The following is an 18,677-nucleotide window of genomic DNA, read 5'->3' as shown; positions in this document are numbered from 1 at the left end:
ACATCTATTTTTCGAAAATATCGACACAACTGATGCACATCTCTACTAGAAACCGCGTTTTGCCATTTTGATCGTACGTCATTACCGGTGCTCCACTTTTCACTTTGCTTCCAGCGGGTCGCATGATAGCTACGATATTGTCAATCTTTTCTTTATTTTCAACTGCAATGGCTGAAGCACGCGAAAGGACCTTCATCATGGTCAAGCCGGACGGCGTCCAACGCGGGATCGTCGGCAAGATCATCAAGAGGTTCGAGCAGAAAGGATTCAAGCTCGTAGCGCTGAAATTCGTGTGGCCCAGCGAGGACTTGCTGCAGAAGCACTACGCCGACCTCGCCGGTCGCCCATTCTTCCCTGGTCTAGTGAAGTACATGAGCTCCGGACCGGTCGTGCCCATGGTTTGGGAGGGACTAAACGCCGTGAAGACCGGCCGCGTGATGTTGGGTGCCACCAATCCCGCTGATTCTGCTCCTGGAACCATCCGCGGGGACCTCTGCATCCAAGTCGGCCGTAACATCCTCCACGGATCCGACTCCGTGGAATCTGCCAAGAAGGAAATCGCCCTGTGGTTTACTGAAAAAGAAGTCGTCAGCTGGACACCCGCTAACGAGGGTTGGGTTTACGAATAACTCATTCGCTTTATCGTAATGCAACTTTACTACCTTTATGATTATTTTGTTATGAAGCGCCTTATACTGTTGTGAAATAAACTGTTTCATTCCAAGCTATAAAACATCTTTCATTTAAAACTTTATTACTACTAAAAAGTAAGGTTACAAATCTAGCAAAAAATAGGTCTACTTTGCATCAGTGTAGTTCTCTTCCCAAATCCAACACTGTTTACGTTATAACTAACCTTTTTTCGCACATTATTCTTATCGTGGCTAAGAATATTAATAAAACAGGACTTACACCTGGTGTAAAATTTACTGGCTAAAATATGTACAGTAAAATAAATTTTATATTGAAAAGGAAAAAAAACGATTGACCATTTCACCTGCAGAATAAATTAAGTGTCTCATTAGTTTAGAACAAAAAAGTTTTATCATAATTAGATTTTTATTCTATTTTTAAATTTGTTAAAATGATAAGTGAACATCTGCTTATTCTTCTGTTCATAAAACTTAATGGATTGTAAACTTTTGCTCAATTCATGATTTTTAGATTAGTTTGCCTGGGTTCCTAATTTTTCTACAATTGGCATTTATACCAATGACAACATAGCAATATTCTATTATACTTATTTATTTTCCTGGTATTTAGCTCCTATGCACAACATCTTACTGAGGTGATATTCATTATGACTAAATCTTTGATCTGGATACTGAAATGTAAGTTTGATCACCTTGCTTTCATGTGTTACCTGATCGAGACAGTCTTGGGTTATTTGATGTAGTGTCCTATGCTCTATTGAGCACTGTATCAAATAAATCATTGTTTTTATTAAACCTTAGTTCTTAAAACTCATCTGGATCCATTGGTACAGAAGCCGATAGACAGTGTCAACTTGACTGTTAATCAAATATGGGGAAAATGATTAGCCCAGGGTAATAAAAATTATGTATTGTGAGTTAGTGAAAAAAATGCTTATATTATTTTCATTCCCATGAGAATAAAGCTCGGCAGCTCAAGTTTGGTAGCCAAACACGCTAGCTACTACACTTTTATCATACATCTTTTATTTGTGCATTATTTTAATGTTACTGTTAATGAAGAATTATTACTTTTTTCTTTTTCGTATAACCATTATCTGCACCCAAGGTGCGGAAGTGGTGTTTTTTTATTGTTTAATATACAAAGGAAAGGTGATCAGTTCTGTGCTTCAGGTACCAGTGCAGGGTAATATTATTCCAGAATTATATCAAAATTTTTCCAGACGGTAGATAAACAATTGCATTATCAAGACAAAACTCCTTTTAGAATTTTTTTCCTCTCTGAATTCTTACACCATTTCCCTTGCTTACATAATCAATATCCATGGCAACATTAATAGAATGCTAACATTGCATGTCTGAGGGTATTATACTCCTGACATTTAAGTTACAAATTGATCCTCCATTTGTTTACCTTTCATTATTTAATGTAGGTGGATACAAGTATCCATTAATTATTATTTACAGTATTTATTGTAACTGCAGACAGTTGGTAGAATTCCATATTGAATTGTTGGGTAATATATCCAAAACTAAACACGGTTATTGGATTGAATTCTACTTTTTTAACATATATATGATAACACGCGTTTCGGCTTATTAAGATATTATCAAACACCTTGAAAATGTCCACATATTATCATATATATGTAAATAAAAGTAAAATTCAATCCAATAACCGTTTTAATTTTGGATATATTACCCAACAATTGTTTACGGTATTAAAAAACTTGTCAAAGAAATAAATGAAAAATATATTGTTACTGTTTTTGTTTAGACAAAAGATAAACCTAATAAAGTGTAGTTTTGTTAACCCTTTTCTCTTCATACCTACCACACAGCATCAAACAATATTATGGAAAATGCAAACAAACTATAAACTTTTATGCAATAAATAAGACATAAACAATATTATAGGTTTTTCACTTAAAATGAGACATTTTACAAACCAAATTGGACGAATGCTAATCGAATTGGACACCTTACAAGTTAATCAGATTATTAATGAAAAAATCTCAATGCATACATTTGTATTTATTTTTAAAATCATAATCCCACATTAAAGATGTGGGTAGGTATTCACAGTGACGGTATATGTAGTACTAATATCAATATATTTGAAAAAAATGTAGCTTTTTTATAAAACGCAACATAACGTCCAATTTGATTTGTTGAACGTCCAATCTTATTTGTAAGCCGTCCAATTTGGTTTGTAAAATGTCAAATTTGAAGTGAAAAACCTGTTTATAAAAAAAATAATGTTATCATCACTGCAGCGCAGAACTATCCAAAGTAAAATTTTAACTGATATAGTAATGAAAATTGTCAATAACAGCAAATTCTAGTTATAATAAATATAATGTGTAGATAAAGGATATTTTTATCTTCATAGTTATTCTGATGCTGATAATGTTTTTAAGGGCCATTATGTCATATGTCTTATCATTAGTTTAGACTACTGATGCGGTCTAAATACATCAATCTTATTGATCATTTGATAAATCAAATCAAAATATTTATGAGAACATAATCTAATTACTCATTAATAAAAATCTAAATTATACACAAATGTCTTATTTTTAAAAGTCATTCAATTGATCCCATTGGCAATACTTTATTTTGAATAAATATTGAGCATAAAATTTATATACAGAGTAAGACCTGCCTTACCATCTCAATATTTTGCTAATATATTATTAGGATTCCACAAAATAGTTTGCAGTATTGTTATTCTCCAAATTCGTGTGTGATTTTGTTATTTGGATACTTGCATGCAGTCTTACAGTGCGTTTGATTACACTACAATACACCTTAGGATATAAGTAATTGCGTGTTAATATGACTTAATTTGGTACATATATATTATATCCTGTGAACCATAATGTCCAATATGACGTTTACACAATAACAACAATACAATAGAATAGTTTTACATTACAGTAGCAATACTTTATTTATCTCATCGAACATAAAATATATGGAAAGATATCATATAATATGTTAAAAAAATATATATTTGTCTGTCTAGACATCATAACACGTTCATTACACCCAGCTACTAACTCTCCCATACTGTGTTGTAAGGATTCTTTCATTGATTTTTTAATGCATTTCCACTTACATTACAAAATTATTCCTATTTAAATGATAGAATAAATATAAGTGATTTTTTCAATCCGATATTTATTCAATATTACCCTAGACCTGAAGTGGAGGGCTGATCACCTTTCTTTGACATGTTAACTATCAAGATAGCATTGTGTTTATATGATGCAGTGCCCTATGCACCATCAGATGCGGATGAGGGTTTGAATATTTTTTTTTCTCCAATAGGTATCCATATTATATTGGTAAGTAGTAGATACCTACTTGATTTTTTCAGAATTCTGTTATTGCTTGTGTAAATAAATTAAAACTTTTTGTTTTGATTTTTAAATAGCTTAGTTTGGCTTCCATATTGGAATATCTTGAGCCAAAGAGAAAGAGCTAAGCAAAAACAATTTTTTCTACTGGGTTTTGCAACAGGGAAGATACTTCATTATCTTTATTTAACTCTAGTTTCGAGTCATACCTATCAGAACACATTCTTTCAAACCTACGACATGGGAAGGAAAAAAAATATATAAAAATGTTGTAAACATAATATATTATTGATTTTTATTATACATAAACTGTTTCTGGTGGTTCGCAGTAATCGTAATCATCATCATCCGAGGAGCAGGAATCTTTGTCATTGGCATTGTAGCACTCGCAGCAAGTGCGTTTAGTGTGTTCTCGACAAATATGTCTGCTGCAAGAAATGCACCGAGTTTTGGATTGCCTCCTCCGAACAGTCGGGCATATTTTGCACGTCGATCTAGGAAAACAATTATTAGTCGCCTGAGGGGTGCATACCGGGTCTTCCGTCTCGCCTAAATAATGCCGTATTTTTCTTTTCAAACCTCTAGGCAGAGACCCCATTTTAGCTCGTTTCTGAATATAGTCGTGAGTCAGTTCTAATCCGAGATCCCTCTGGAATTTTCGTCGGTTGACAATATCAACTTTGTTTGATTTTAAAATTACAAAGGAGTTTACCACGGCTATGTCTAACAAATGAAAAAAAACGGCTAGCGACCACCGATTGCATTTCCTCGATGTGGTATAAATCGATATCAGCTTATCAACCTTATCAGCACCACACCTTTTTGCATCGTAAAAAGTCACAATTTTAGGTTTTTGCTGTTCGCCAGTAACCTCATCAATCCCTGCTGTCTTGTGAATGGTAGATAGCATAACTACTTTGCAGTTCTTTTTAGGTACGTATGAAACTAAAGTCGCGTTATCAGAGAAGCCAAAAATGCTAGAATATTTGGACCTGCCTTTCTTGGTTACAAAGCAGCGTGGGATTTCAGGTTTGTTCGAATTGAGCTTACCGACAACGAATAATTTGTGATTCTTTGCCAAATCTTCAGCCAATGGTATGCCGGTGTAAAAATGATTAAGAATCAAGTTTCTTCCAGAGTTAGATAAAGGCTGGATTAGTCTTTTTGCGACATCGGATGCAGCAATACTGATTTTATATGGCCCCTCTGGTTGTTCGCCAGTATATAACTCAAAATTCATCACATATGATGTTTGCAGGTCTACGAGAGTGTTAAATTTTATGCCATGTTTAGCGGACTTACTTGCTAAACGCACTTTGAATGGGCATTTACCCTGAAATGGTACAAGTATTTCATCAATGACAACATCCTCACCGACTGCATAAGGATTATTACAGTTTTCTACAAATCTTTTAAGTATTTCTCTTATAGGTGCAGCTTTGTCCACAGCCCGTCGCGTTTCTCTAGTGAGTGCATCGTCAAACCTTAAACTCTTGAGAAGAAATCTTAGCCGTTTTAGAGACATGGTTGTTGGAAAATGTGTGATACTGAGTCCATCTTTATCGTATAAATCATCCAAGCGGGCTTGTTTAGACCCATGAGCCATAGTGCCAGCTAAGTAAACTAGTCCAATAACAGCCCGGATCTCAACTGAATCAGTTAGCCGACAGTCGCGGAATCTAGTGTATTTTTCGCCTTCTATTTCGATAAATTTATTGGTGTACAAGACAACTTTGTCAATAATATCGTTTGAAATAAACAATTCCCATGCTGAAACAAGCGAAATGACATCTTTGCCATTTTGCTGGGTACCAGGAACGCATACAGTGTGTGTCTTATTTCTTTCAACTCTGTCAGATGATTTTTTCCACTTCGTTACATTGTCTCTTCCAATAAAGTATTCAGTTTGAGGTACATTATCATCTTTATCTTCTTCTTCGTCGTTACTTTTTTCCGATTCTTCTTCATCTACGATAGAAAGATGGTCGGATGTTTCGGAACAGCCATCGCTAATTTCGGTGTCATCATCTTCCGCCATCAGCATGGCAGACCATTCATCATCACGAACCGGTGCATGGCTCATTTTGTTTTGATCAATTCGCCTTTAGGTTATCATATGTAGTATAATAATAAAGACAATAAAAATGCAACTTGAACGGGAGTAATATTTCCGAGGATGTAATAAAACGGCGCGTGTAGTCGATTTGACGTTTCACTCGCCAATGTTGTCAAATATTGAAAACGAATGGCTCTGAATTGCTCTCGTGTGCGCGCGACCACATGACAGTTGAAGACAAGAAAAAAATGACAGTCGCTGTCACTATCAGTGTTATTCTTTTAATGTGATAATAAAATACATGCGCAGTAATAAATCATCTTAAAAAAAAACGTTTTGACAGCAAAGCGATAACATTTTGTGAATCTTGGTGCGAAAGCGGCGGCGTCATAATTAACCGTGCGTTGGTGACGTCAGACGCCGGGTAGTTTCGGTTAACGGTTAACCGGCAGTTATCAATAAATCTACTACCCCGAACGAGGCCATTTCAACAACGCGCAAATAAAGTTAACCCTTTGTTGCCAGGGCTTTTGAGGTTACTAGGCCAGAAAAAAACACGATTTAAGCATAACTAATTCGAAAGTAAAATGTGTTTATAAAAAAATTATAAACACCCTGTGCTATTGTTTTTTTTAAATTATATTTAACTAAATGTAGAGTTGCCAAACACGCCGATTTAGGCGTGATTACCACGATTTTTCAGTAGCTGCCACGCGCCACGCCAAAGTTTGCAAAATGCCACGCTCTTGGCGCTTTTTAAATTCAACTGAGAACTATAATTACTTCAGATTACTTCTCTTGTAAATTTCACTCCATCCGATCGACTCTACCGAAAGGGAATACTGCGTTAACACGTTAAACGCCAACACTAAAATTTGTCAATTTTGAAATTCACAAAAAAAAAACTTAACGTTTTTACGAAGGCGAATTTTCCAAAAGAAAATGATGAATGGAAATATTAATTATATCGGCTGTTATAAACACAAAACGAGTCTAATACAATCCTTGATAGGTTGAGTATGTTAAATTAGATATTCCTCCCGTCTAAAAATGAACCATTTACAATTTTAATAATATGATGTATTTAGTTTACTTAATTTTTTTGGTTAGACAATGGATTAGTTAAAACGTTATGAATATACATATCTCTTGATTGAAGTCACTTGTGCCCCACATTGCGCTGCGGTCCAACATAGGCGGGGTGACCGGAGCCCCCCATAGCGTTTAACATGTTAAAAGCGCAGCACTTCCTTTCTGTTTGCTGTGGAATACAGTTGGATTTGTTTTATTTTTATTTATGGGTTGTACCGTATTATTAGGATTACTTTGTTGTTGACTTTTAGCTGGTAGGGACATATAACAAAGGAATGAAGCGTAACGAAAATTAACCTTTATACCTTGTTTTATTTCTTATAAATGGAATAAGCAGTACATACAAATTGCAAATACAATTTATTGCATTTATAAGACATTGTTTTGTGTCATCTATGTTTTTGACTGGATTTAATAGAAGTTGAATTTACCATATTCAAATGGAGCATGTGGATTCATTGAAAAAGCAGAACCAAATAAAGAAATGTCAGTAGATGACAGTCGTGGAGGAAATGGTGTGGGTATTTTATTTCTAGCACATTTAACATACCTACTGATTTGTAATTGGCAACACTGAGCAACCACTTTGGACAGCAGTCCCCCCCATATATAATTTAGGTAATCACATATAAAAACACAGGAAAAATGTAGGGTGTTGCGATACAAAAAAAGAAACAAAATTATTTATTCAGTCAAAATGTGTATTTGGATATCAAAATAATAGTAACAAATTTGGAATAAATAACAAATTTCAACAAGGTAGTTAAGCTTAAAAGTTAATATACATACATATTTAAATTATACAACAACAATCAAATTGATTATTCTGGCAACACTCTGGTTCCGACAAGTTTTTCTATTGTTTTTCTACTCTTGTGGCAGCATTGCGTTAGAATAATAGGTTCCCCGTGAGTTATCATAACATCATCTTCTATCCTTATTCCAATTCCTCTGAAGTCTTTATGCACTGTCAAGTCATTGACTCCAATGTATATTCCTAGTAAAATAAATATAATAATTAGAAGAGAAAAAAAATCATGAAAAAAATTCTTATTATTGACACTATTCTTAACATACTTAGATTAAAACACAATTTGTGAACAGCTATTTTGACTTGCAAGGGCCTTGTTAAATTGTATTAAAAATCAGAGATGATAATAATAATCTAAGGGTAGTAATAAATATAATTTTGTTATTTTAGCATGAATAGATTATTTAGATAGTCATTTTAGATATGTACCTCAATCAAATCCAAAAACCAAATTAACCCCTTGTGTGATTTGCCCGAATACAATTCGGGTGGGTATTTTGCTGGCAAATCACTGCCCAAATCCAGTTTGGGCACATCGTACATGAAACTTTTTACAGTGATTTGCCTGAATCCACCTCAGGTCATTCTAGATATATCCATTCTTCCTTTGTTTTTATTCTTTCCTAACATTGTTTATTTATGTTTTATATTGATTTATTATATTTCAAAATATGATAAAAAAAACATAATAGTGAAAAAAAAGAGTGGCTTTTTTAGACCCACTTTTTTCCAAGAGGTTGACCACAGAAGTGGTTAAGTAACAACTCCTTATGAAGAAGATATTACTTAATTCTGTGTATGGATTCATTCACTTGACACCAATCAGTCCATAAAATTGGTTGCATATTTCTAGCTCCTGACATATGAGATATCAAAAACTATAGCTGAAAGCAAATATAAACTGAGAAAAAGTAAAAAGGGTTACCGTAAAAGTAGCGATCGCTCATTATCTATAAATAGTTCGGCGAGACAAAGGCCGGCTTTCGTCTTCATTTTGATACATAAACAAGATAAAGAATCACATTTCGCTCACTCCTTTCAAGAACGTCATAAATAAAAAAAACTTGATTTTTAGGAGAATGTTTCTAAAGTTTAAAAATATAACACAATGTATTAAAAATAAATATGAAGCCACTTATTGAACTTTTTACTGTGCAACAAATGTTTTTAGGTAGGTTTTTTGTAAAATTATATTTAAAATTATATACCTGAAGGTTTTTTTCTACATTTGAAAAATATTTAGTATATTTGAAAACATAATTAAACAATACCTTTTCTTCAAAATGCAAAAACTACATTTTCTGCCCTGAGGCGGGTAAATATTAAGTTAAAAATATGCCTCTTTTGCTGGGATATAGTACATTTCTGGGCATTCTGAAAACATGCACAACTGAAAATTGTCGATTTTTGATTTATGACATTCTTGAAAGGAGTGAGCGATTTACCGGGCTCGACGGTCATCACCATTCCAGGTTCAATAGGAATATTCCTCGGTATCGCAGGTGTGTCGTGAACATCTATCCCCAGGTAGTGTGAAACGTGATGAGGGCAGAACTTGTATGCCAACTGAACAGAAACACAAAATGAAATAGCATTTTAGATAATGTAGTGTGAGCAGTACTCTTCAATATAGTTTTATCTCATTTATTGTTGGTAGAATTCCATATTGAAATGTTGGGTAATATGTTTATCCAAAATAAAACAGGGTTTGTTGGATTGAATTCTACATTTATATATGTATATGTTAATACGTGACGCGTTTCGTCTTCTTAGGACATTATCAATGTGTTTGATAATGTCCTAAGAAGAGTATTTGATAATGTCCTAAGAAGACGAAACGCGTATTAACATATACATAAATAAATGTAGAATTCAATCCAACAAACCTTGTTTTATTTTGGATATGTTACCCAACAATTTAGTTTTATCTCTGCTGAAGAAACATATTCAATATTACCCCGGACTGGTACCCGAAGCGGAGAGCTGATCACCTTTCCTTCATGTGTTAACGATCAAGACATATTGACGTGCCCTACGTAAAGTGCTCTAACTACATTTTTGTCAATTTTGGGATATTTGGCGTACGTTATCAACTGACCGTTAACTACAAATACAAACAAACAAAAAAAATATAAAAAATAAATTACGCCTAGTTTTCAGGCGTATAAGACGCTATCTACATCGAATTTTCGAAATGAACTGAACTCCTAAAATGCTAACTACTTAATTTTGACAAAGCATAAAGTTTTAAAACGATTTAATACTTTATTTTATCATGTTTTTGAATATATAATACTAGTTTAGAATTTCAGATTAAACCGTTAATTACTAAATAAAAAAAAACATAAAAATCTTCCAAGCTCTCTCCCGAAAAGTATCAGATTTGCAGATAGAGTACTTTACATAGGGGCCGTTGATATGCCATTAAAGGAACAAATGTTTTAACCTGGGACACACCTGTATACGATGCCAACAGTCAAGAACTATAAATTAACTGTTCATTTTTATGATTAGCATAAGAGCATAAAAATAGACTCACCGCTATAAGTTCATTATCACTCTTGCTCCTGTCTATGATCCCTTCAGCCCTCAAGAAACCTCCGAGAGTCCCGCACATAATGTCAAACAGGTTGTCCAGGGTGGGTTGCCCTTCGCTCAGCGTCTTTATCAGGATGTTCTGAACCGTGTGGACTATGTCATAGAGGACGGCTTGCGGCTCCGTGAACTTCCCGGATACGGGCCACGTTCTGGTGATGTCGGAATTGTAGCCAGAATGCTGACAACCTGAAAACAAAAACAACAAAAAAACAGGTACATAAAACTCATCGTGTACAGCAGTGCTCCGGAACCGATGTGCCCATGAGCCGGATACAGGTGTGCCACGGTCAAATTCAATGTATTTGATATTTTACAATTAATGTCTGTTTTGTCTAATTTTACAATTAGTCCGTCTCCGTATCGTAGCGGTAAGCGCATTTGACTACCATGCTAGAGGTCCTGGGTTCGATTTCCATCTTTTTCTCCTTCTTCTTCATGAGCCATCTAACCGCTACTGTTGGATAAAGGCCTCTTTCCCTTCTTTCTTCAATTCTTCTTATCGGTTGCTGCTTGCAGCCAGTTTTTACCCCCCACAGTGACTATGTCATTGGACCATCTCTTTTGGGGTCTCCCGACACCTCTTTTGTTCTCCCAAGGTCTCCATTGTAAAATTTTCGATTCCCAGGGGGTTAAAAATAAGTATGATAAATAAGATGATTTTAACTCTCATATTTATTTGACATCATCCTGGACTGGTACAAGAAGCACAGGACTGTTCACCTCGCCTTCATGCAATAAACAATCAATATAACACTGCGTTGATACTATGCAGTCCTTATGCACCACTGGGTGCCATTAAAGGTTTTTTTTTTTTAATTTCCTTTAGTTTTTGTACCCTGCTTATACTAGTACATATATACAAGGTAAATTACAAATAAGAGATTTTTACATATTTACTAGTGTTTTCAAAGACAGGGCGCTTGTCCAATACCTGTTATCAAACGGAATTTTACCGTCCGGCACGTCAGTTAGCGTTTTAAAACAATGATAGGCTTGGATTGGCTTGTGCTTTTGTCCATCTTTCTTCGGATCTGTGCTCTCGATCGGTGCGTGAACACGTTGCGCGTAAATTCGATCACGCTAAACTGTCGTACTTTTTTCATTTTTCAAAACCGGACTGCCAGATGGTGAAATTCCGTGTAGTGCACAAACGCCCATAGAGCGCTTGTGCGCGGAATTTTACTGTCCGGCAGTCCGGTTAGCATGAAAAAACGGATGATCAGCTAGTGCACTAGTCTTTTTTTCTGCAGAACGGTGCACTCGATTAGTGCGCGATCACGGTGCGCATGAACACGATCATGCTAAATTGTTGTCGTCGCTTTTATTTGAAAAAACCCGACTGCCGGACAGTAAAAATCCATATTATATGGAAAATAAAGCAATGCAATTCAGCCGCTAAGGGTTTAGAAGTAGAAGTAGATGCTTCCTTATCATACCTGCATCGACTAATAGCAGTTCTCCATCGGACAGCATCTGGTTGTCATGTATATAGTGGATGGCAGTAGCCCTGTCTCCTCCGCCTACTACAGGAGGGAAGGCCAAGTGTTCAGCTCCCGACCTGCGACACCAGTAGTCTATGGATGCGTGGATATCGTGCTCACTGACTCCTGGTAGGAATGAAAACAAAAAAAAACACATTTAAAATGAATCTTTGATGAGTTTTGACAGCTCGATTTCGTATCCATCAATGATTCAATTCAACTGCTTTTTTTACAACATTTTGAGTGAGTCAAAATATTTTTTTTATTATTCATTTGGCAGTCACCCAGTGAAAGGGATGTTTCTGCCAGTGTCAAGTATTATTTTTATTTATAAATAAAATAATAATAGAAAATAATAATAACAATTAAAACAAAATTTCATAGTTTAAATGCGTTTAGCTTTATCATTTTAGAAATTATGACCGCAATTCTAGAATTAGGTTCAAAAAGAATACTCGTAAGAATAATCAACTATACAAATATATACGCTGCTCGCTGATAGTGTGCGAAGGAGACTTGTATTTACTATTTGCTATTTTATTTTATTTTATGTTTATAAGACTTTTTCTTTCTCTATTAGTGTATTTGAATTTTTTTTATTATTAACATAAATTGTATACATTTAAATAAATCACAATTTTACATATTTAGAACAATTTTTTTGCAGAGACCCACCAAGCCACCTTGTGCGTAATTTTATATTAGATACTGTATATATCAGTGATTTCCAAAGTGGTCTATATCGACCCCCAGGGGTCTATGACAACTTGCAAGGGGTCTATGTTTTAATTTGAATTTAAAATATAAATGTATAAAACCTAACATGTGTTGTTCAAAGTGAGTAACACTACATATACCGGCTGTCAAAAATACATTTGAAGTTAATGAATTTGATAAAAATCAATATCAGGTAAGGCAAGGGGTCTACGAGATAAAAGAGTTTGGGAACCTCTGGTATATATGTATTATGTTAAAGGCATTAATTAGCCGTTCAATAAATAAATAAATAACCCCAAATCAGAATGCGTTCTACAAAAATTCGGCTATACTATACTATTATTGACTTGTGCTTGACTGTTTATTTTTTATTTTTTTATTATTCTACTTTATATTACCTGAAGATGTGCTGGCAATTGCCTTGTTGATTGCCTGTCCTCCAACCTGACATGCTTGTTGCATTAATTTAGCCTCGGCCGCACTCTTTATTATTCTCTGCGAAGCTATAGTTCTACGAGGACAGAGCAGATTAGGTCCTCGTAAGGTCGTCAGCGATGCCTTGACGGATTCATCTGTCTCGCTGTGAATAGGGGAACTGGGCGAGTACCACAAAATGTCGGATCTATGTGCAGACAGGTGGCTGAAAAGAAAATAAACCCATCAAGTTTTTTTTTCAAACCTTCATCTACACCTGGCAGAGCATAGTATATACTGAATACTGGATCGTATATAGCAGTGTTATCTTGATGTCGTTAAATACAAAAAGAAAAGGTGATAACCCTGTGCCTCAGGTACCAGCCTAGAGTAATATCGACACAATAATTGCGGGAAACGCTTAAAAGCGTCTTTTACACACTGTTGGCGGAGAGCGGGAGATGCTTACAAGTGTCCTATTTGCTTACTTTTGGTAGAGACAGATCAGAATTGGTTTTATGGTTACTTGTATTAGTATACTGAGGGTCGGGCGGCAGTCTGAGTATAATTAGGGTCGGGGTTGATGAAAAAAACCGCCCGACAACAATGTGTTAAGAGTGGAAAAATCACTTTTATATTATCTTTGACTCCCTAAGAATCGAACCCGCGATATCCAAAACGGTAGCCAAATGCGCTGATCACTGCACTACGAGACAGACATTTAACTACTGTTAATTAAAACTAGGCGGACCCATTAACAAAATACTAGAAAGCCCAGAAACAAAACGCCATCCAAGCCGACACCTGATGCCCATATGAAATTGTTTCAAAGTGAAGTTCTGATCAGTCAAAATTAGCAAATTGAGTAAATGGGGATAGAGCATTTTACCTTGTTAAGTAAGGTTCTAGTTCGGTGTAAGGTAGAGCTACGTCTACTTTGAACATCCGAGTTGCTTCATCTAATCCCGTTCTTGGTCCATCCCAGAGTTCTGAATGTTCGTCGCGCCCCCGTATGAACAATATTGACTGGAATACCACAGACAAAACAGATGATATTCACACATATTCAAGAATCAACAAATTTAATTCACTAATGTTCCTTTTCGAGGGTAATTATTATTAGCAGGGCTTTTTTTCCATGTAACGCGGTGGAACGGAGTTCTGGCACCTTTTATCATGGATATATATTTTTTTTATTCTAAAAATTAGACAAAACAATGTTTTTGCTTAATAAATTACAATTTATATTTATATGATTCGTCAAAATGATAAAATATGGTATTATAATGAACATTTTAATGATATTTTAATATAATTGTTTTCAGTACAAGCTTGACATGAAGTGAGTTTTGGGACCTTTATTGTTAAAAAAAAAAGCCCCGGTTCAAACGATTATCCAAAACATGGAGTTATAAATATTTTTAGCCAGCCAATAGCTCACCTGTTGTATGGAGTCATTTCCGGGTAAACTGGTCAGCATCAGTAGGCAATCTGGCTCCAAGCATCCGGTCAGATAGAAAAAATCCGAACTCTGTCTGAATATAAATGGGATCTTATCCGACATATACATCTTGCTGGCCGAAGGTATCAATACCTGCATTGAAAAAGAAAACATGATTTTGAAGCTGCACCATTGTTGCTATTTTCAGTCAAACCTTCAATGGAGAACTCTCGTAAAGTTCTCCAATTTTCCCCTGACTTAACCCAAAGCCGGCAAATCGCCAGCCAAGGTCAATTTGTCACTGACTCACAAAGCTGGCGATTCACCGGTTTGTCTTTGAAGTGATTTTTTTTACATTAAAACTGAATTACAATAACTTTCACAACTCTGAACTGAATACACTCTTCCAAAACTACACAGGGATGAGCCATAATGATCTAGCTTACCAACAACAATAAAATATGCTTTTATGTTTTACCATTTTTATTTTGGGTCTAATTTAGTCTAAATGTTATTGTTAAACAAAAATATGTCAAAAATAAATAGTTTGTTATATGAACAAATTATGTCATCTTTATTAGTGGTGCAACGGGTTGATATTAATAATAACAATAGACAAAATTAATTAGAATACTGTTTATAGATTTCATGACCGCGGAGGAAAATATAGACAATGGGTTAGATAAAAAAAACTAGCACGAACACAGCAAAGATGAAAAGTATTGATGGATTGTTAAGATTTCATAAGATCTTTCCTTCAAAGATATTAGTATTAATATATATATAAGATATTATGTGATTTTTTCACAAAAATGGTACTTTATAAATTGTCCAATAAATAATAACAACAAAGAAGATTCATCCTTTTTAAGGAGAAGTATATCATTCCAAGTTCATTGAAGCTTACACCGAAAAGGAATTCCTAAATAATAATTTATAACCAGTAGTGGAAAATGATCATTCATGTTAGAAAGAAAACTTACCCAACCAAATTATTATTTCCAACTTTCCAAGTTCTTAATATAGAAACCATTTTTAAAAAACCAGCAATTCTTCAACTGTTAAAGGGTACTGAATATTTAAATCTTAAGAAAAGTTCTTCTTTGAGATTCCAAAACGATTTTACAATAGTAAAATGGAATACCAAACAACTCCAACAGAACTTCAAAAATTTGGGAACCAAATATTTCAATAACTTTCCTACAGATAGAAAAATATTTTATGCCTTTTATAAATTTTAATTGAACAATAATACAAGAAAAAAAAAACATTATATCATTCATAAGTATAAACAATGAGTGTAAGCTCCTTCTCAAGCACAAAAACTTAGTCTCCTTTTTGGAGAGGCACAATGTAACTAGTATTAAGGTGGGGACTGATCGGAGCCATTTCGTTGTAACGTAACACATTATGATGTGAACATTCGTATAGTCAGTACAGCAAGCCGAGCACTCCGTCTATATTCGGAGCGACGTTACGACAAAATGCTCCGGTCAGTCTCCACCTTTGAGATATGTAAAAAGGAGAAATGTCTAGCAAATTAATTAAATTGTTATATTTTTTCTAACTATATTAAATATTTTTTTGAAATGTTTAAGGAGATAATTGAAATTCTCAATAAAATAAAACAATAAAATGCACTGAAGCCATTAAGAATGTCATAAAGTAATGAAAGAGAAGGAAGAATTTTATGAATAAAGTTAACAAATTAAAAAAAAAATGCAGCAAACACAGAGGTTCAATAAACACTTCAGCTGACTACATATGGATTCCAAATAAATACCGTGTGTCCTTTTCCTCTTGCTTCCTTTGCTTTGGACTGCACCAATCTTTTCATCAACTCTGCCCTTCTGGTTTTAAATTCATTGGCGGTCAGTCCGGCAACGAGCTCTCCCGGGCCGACCATATGGGGGTGAGTGTGGCAAGTCGGTTGGCCCATAATCCCGAGGGGTATTCCATTCTCCATGGTCATGCTCTTTTTTTGAAAATCCGGAATGTGGCCAGACGAGGAACTTGAAACGCACCGATTGTATTTTGATAGGTGGCGACATCTTTTGGCTGAACAAAATGTTGGCAAAATTACAATTCAAATTTTGCTTCATATTCGGGAGCATAAAAGTAAACAGATCTAATACTTGATTTTTAAAATGAATGAAACCACTATTTTACATTGTTTAAGGGACTGAAGAAAAAAAATCAACTTAAATGAAGGGAAATTGTAAATGCAAAAAATTGGGTATTGAAAAATACATTTTAATTTTATTCATTTTTTGCCAAAATCATGTGGATGGGTTTTTTTTGCATACAAAAACCTAAATTAAGGGAAAATGTAAATGGGGGGTATTGAAAAAAAAGATAATTACATAACATAATTTTTTCTTAAATGATTTTCTCGGATACTTTGTGGCACAATTAAAAATAAATGTAGAACTTTGTTTTAAACCAATTTTTTATTGGTACTTTTCTCCAAGCGGTTTCGACAAGAACCTTGTAATCTTCAGGGATAAACATGTGTATGATATACATGTTTATCCCAGAATATGTACAGGTTCTTGTCGAAACCGGTTGGAGAAAAATACGAATGAAAAAGTGGTTAAAAACAAAGTTCTAGTTTTATTTTATAAAGTTCATAAAATTATTGTAACCATAAATAAATATTTATCATTCCTTCTTCTTCTAACCGTTATCCGCACGCAATGTTGCATAGGGCACTGTATTGTATAGAAGCAGTGTTATCTTGATTGTTAATACACAAAGGAAAGGTGATCAGCCTTGCGCTTCAGGTACCAATCCAGGGTGATAGTAAATAAATATTAGAGTGAAATATCAGTAATATGTATTTTGACCCTCTTAAGAATCGAACCCGGGACCTCCAGCATGCTAGTCTAGCGCGCTAACCACTACACTATGGAGGCGGACATTTACTATCATGACATCCCTCCATCCTAAATATATCTCAATAAAATTAAGAAGTTAAAGTAAGTAAGGCGGTAAGTTAAATAATAATAAAAAAGATATCCATTTTTCAATTCCCTAGAACTAGATGTTTGTCTTTGATTAGTCTAATATTTTCATTTAATTTTAAATCAAACACGCTATGAGATATTGTATAAATTGATTCAGTTAAACAGACCACTGATGAAAAAACATTTTTCAAAATAAAACTTGGATAAAATATATGGAAAAATCCACATATGATCATAAATAATATTTCTTTTACCGGAATCAGAAAGTAGGTTGACCACTATTTTTCTGGGTAATGTCAACATTTTCCCTAATATTTGTTTGAATCTAATAAATTTGGCACAAAAAAGTACAGAATCCTCCAATTAATTTTATTTAAAATTATAAGTATACATTTACACTACACAATAGTTAATTTTATATTATTAATTTAAAATGATAAATTTTAGTGAACTGTCAAAAAATAACCTGTCAAATTTTGAAACAAAGTATTAATATTACCAGATGGTAGAAAAATATTTCCCTAATTGTTGATAGAATTCAAATTATACATAGGTAGGTAAATATAATATTAAAAAAAAAATATTATCAATTTCAGCATAACGGCGTAAACAATGCTTTCATTCTTTCTTTTTTTACCTATTCTACATTTTGCTCATGTACAGTATGTACATATATTTTATATTTTAAATTATATTGGATAGGGAGACCATTTTATGATATACATACCTCGTACATCAAATAATTAGCTAACGATAGATGATTAAAATTGAGTATATTAATACTATATTTTATCATCAATAGGTTAGTAATAACATAAAGATAAATACAAATGCTGGGCAATAGAATTGATAAAATTAATTATACGGGTTTTGATTGGTGAAATTAGGTTTCCTTAATTTTTTATAATAATGCTGTTCTCGTGATTGTGTTTCATACAAATAATAACAATAATTTTGATAAAGCGTCACAACATATGTTTACAAACCCAATGTATAGAGTAAAAAGCGATATGATAAATGTATGGCAAAACTACGAGAAAAGGCCATAATAGGAGCTAACTATTATATGTTGAACTGTAAGAATGG

General features: G+C 34.0%; 2 protein-coding genes across 2 annotated transcripts; one reads left to right on the top strand and one right to left on the bottom strand.

Moving 5' to 3' along the window:
- The first annotated feature begins 49 nt into the window (after nucleotides 1–49).
- On the top strand, nucleotides 50–733 carry awd (nucleoside diphosphate kinase). Its single transcript, XM_088277556.1, has one exon. It carries the CDS (start codon nucleotides 123–125, stop codon nucleotides 627–629), a length of 507 nt encoding a protein of 168 aa, XP_088133682.1. The 5' UTR covers nucleotides 50–122; the 3' UTR covers nucleotides 630–733.
- Nucleotides 734–7,846: 7,113 nt separating this feature from the next.
- LOC148312272 (xaa-Pro aminopeptidase 3-like) lies at nucleotides 7,847–18,088 on the bottom strand. Its single transcript, XM_088277555.1, has 9 exons — nucleotides 17,846–18,088; nucleotides 16,409–16,683; nucleotides 14,626–14,778; nucleotides 14,074–14,210; nucleotides 13,169–13,410; nucleotides 12,009–12,179; nucleotides 10,514–10,758; nucleotides 9,420–9,540; nucleotides 7,847–8,160 (listed from the first exon to the last, which is right to left on the bottom strand). The coding sequence occupies exons 1-9, from the start codon at nucleotides 17,892–17,894 to the stop codon at nucleotides 7,985–7,987; spliced, it is 1,569 nt and encodes a 522-aa protein (XP_088133681.1). The 5' UTR covers nucleotides 17,895–18,088; the 3' UTR covers nucleotides 7,847–7,984.
- Between the last annotated feature and the right edge of the window lie 589 nt (nucleotides 18,089–18,677).

This window comes from Brachycentrus maculatus, unplaced genomic scaffold (assembly GCF_059751285.1).
Source record: "Brachycentrus maculatus isolate JH-2025_06_01 unplaced genomic scaffold, ASM5975128v1 h1tg000046l, whole genome shotgun sequence".
In the NCBI taxonomy this organism is placed as follows: domain Eukaryota; kingdom Metazoa; phylum Arthropoda; class Insecta; order Trichoptera; family Brachycentridae; genus Brachycentrus; species Brachycentrus maculatus.
Note: the sequence above shows the minus strand (reverse complement) of the source record. Positions and strands in the feature narration are given on the sequence as shown.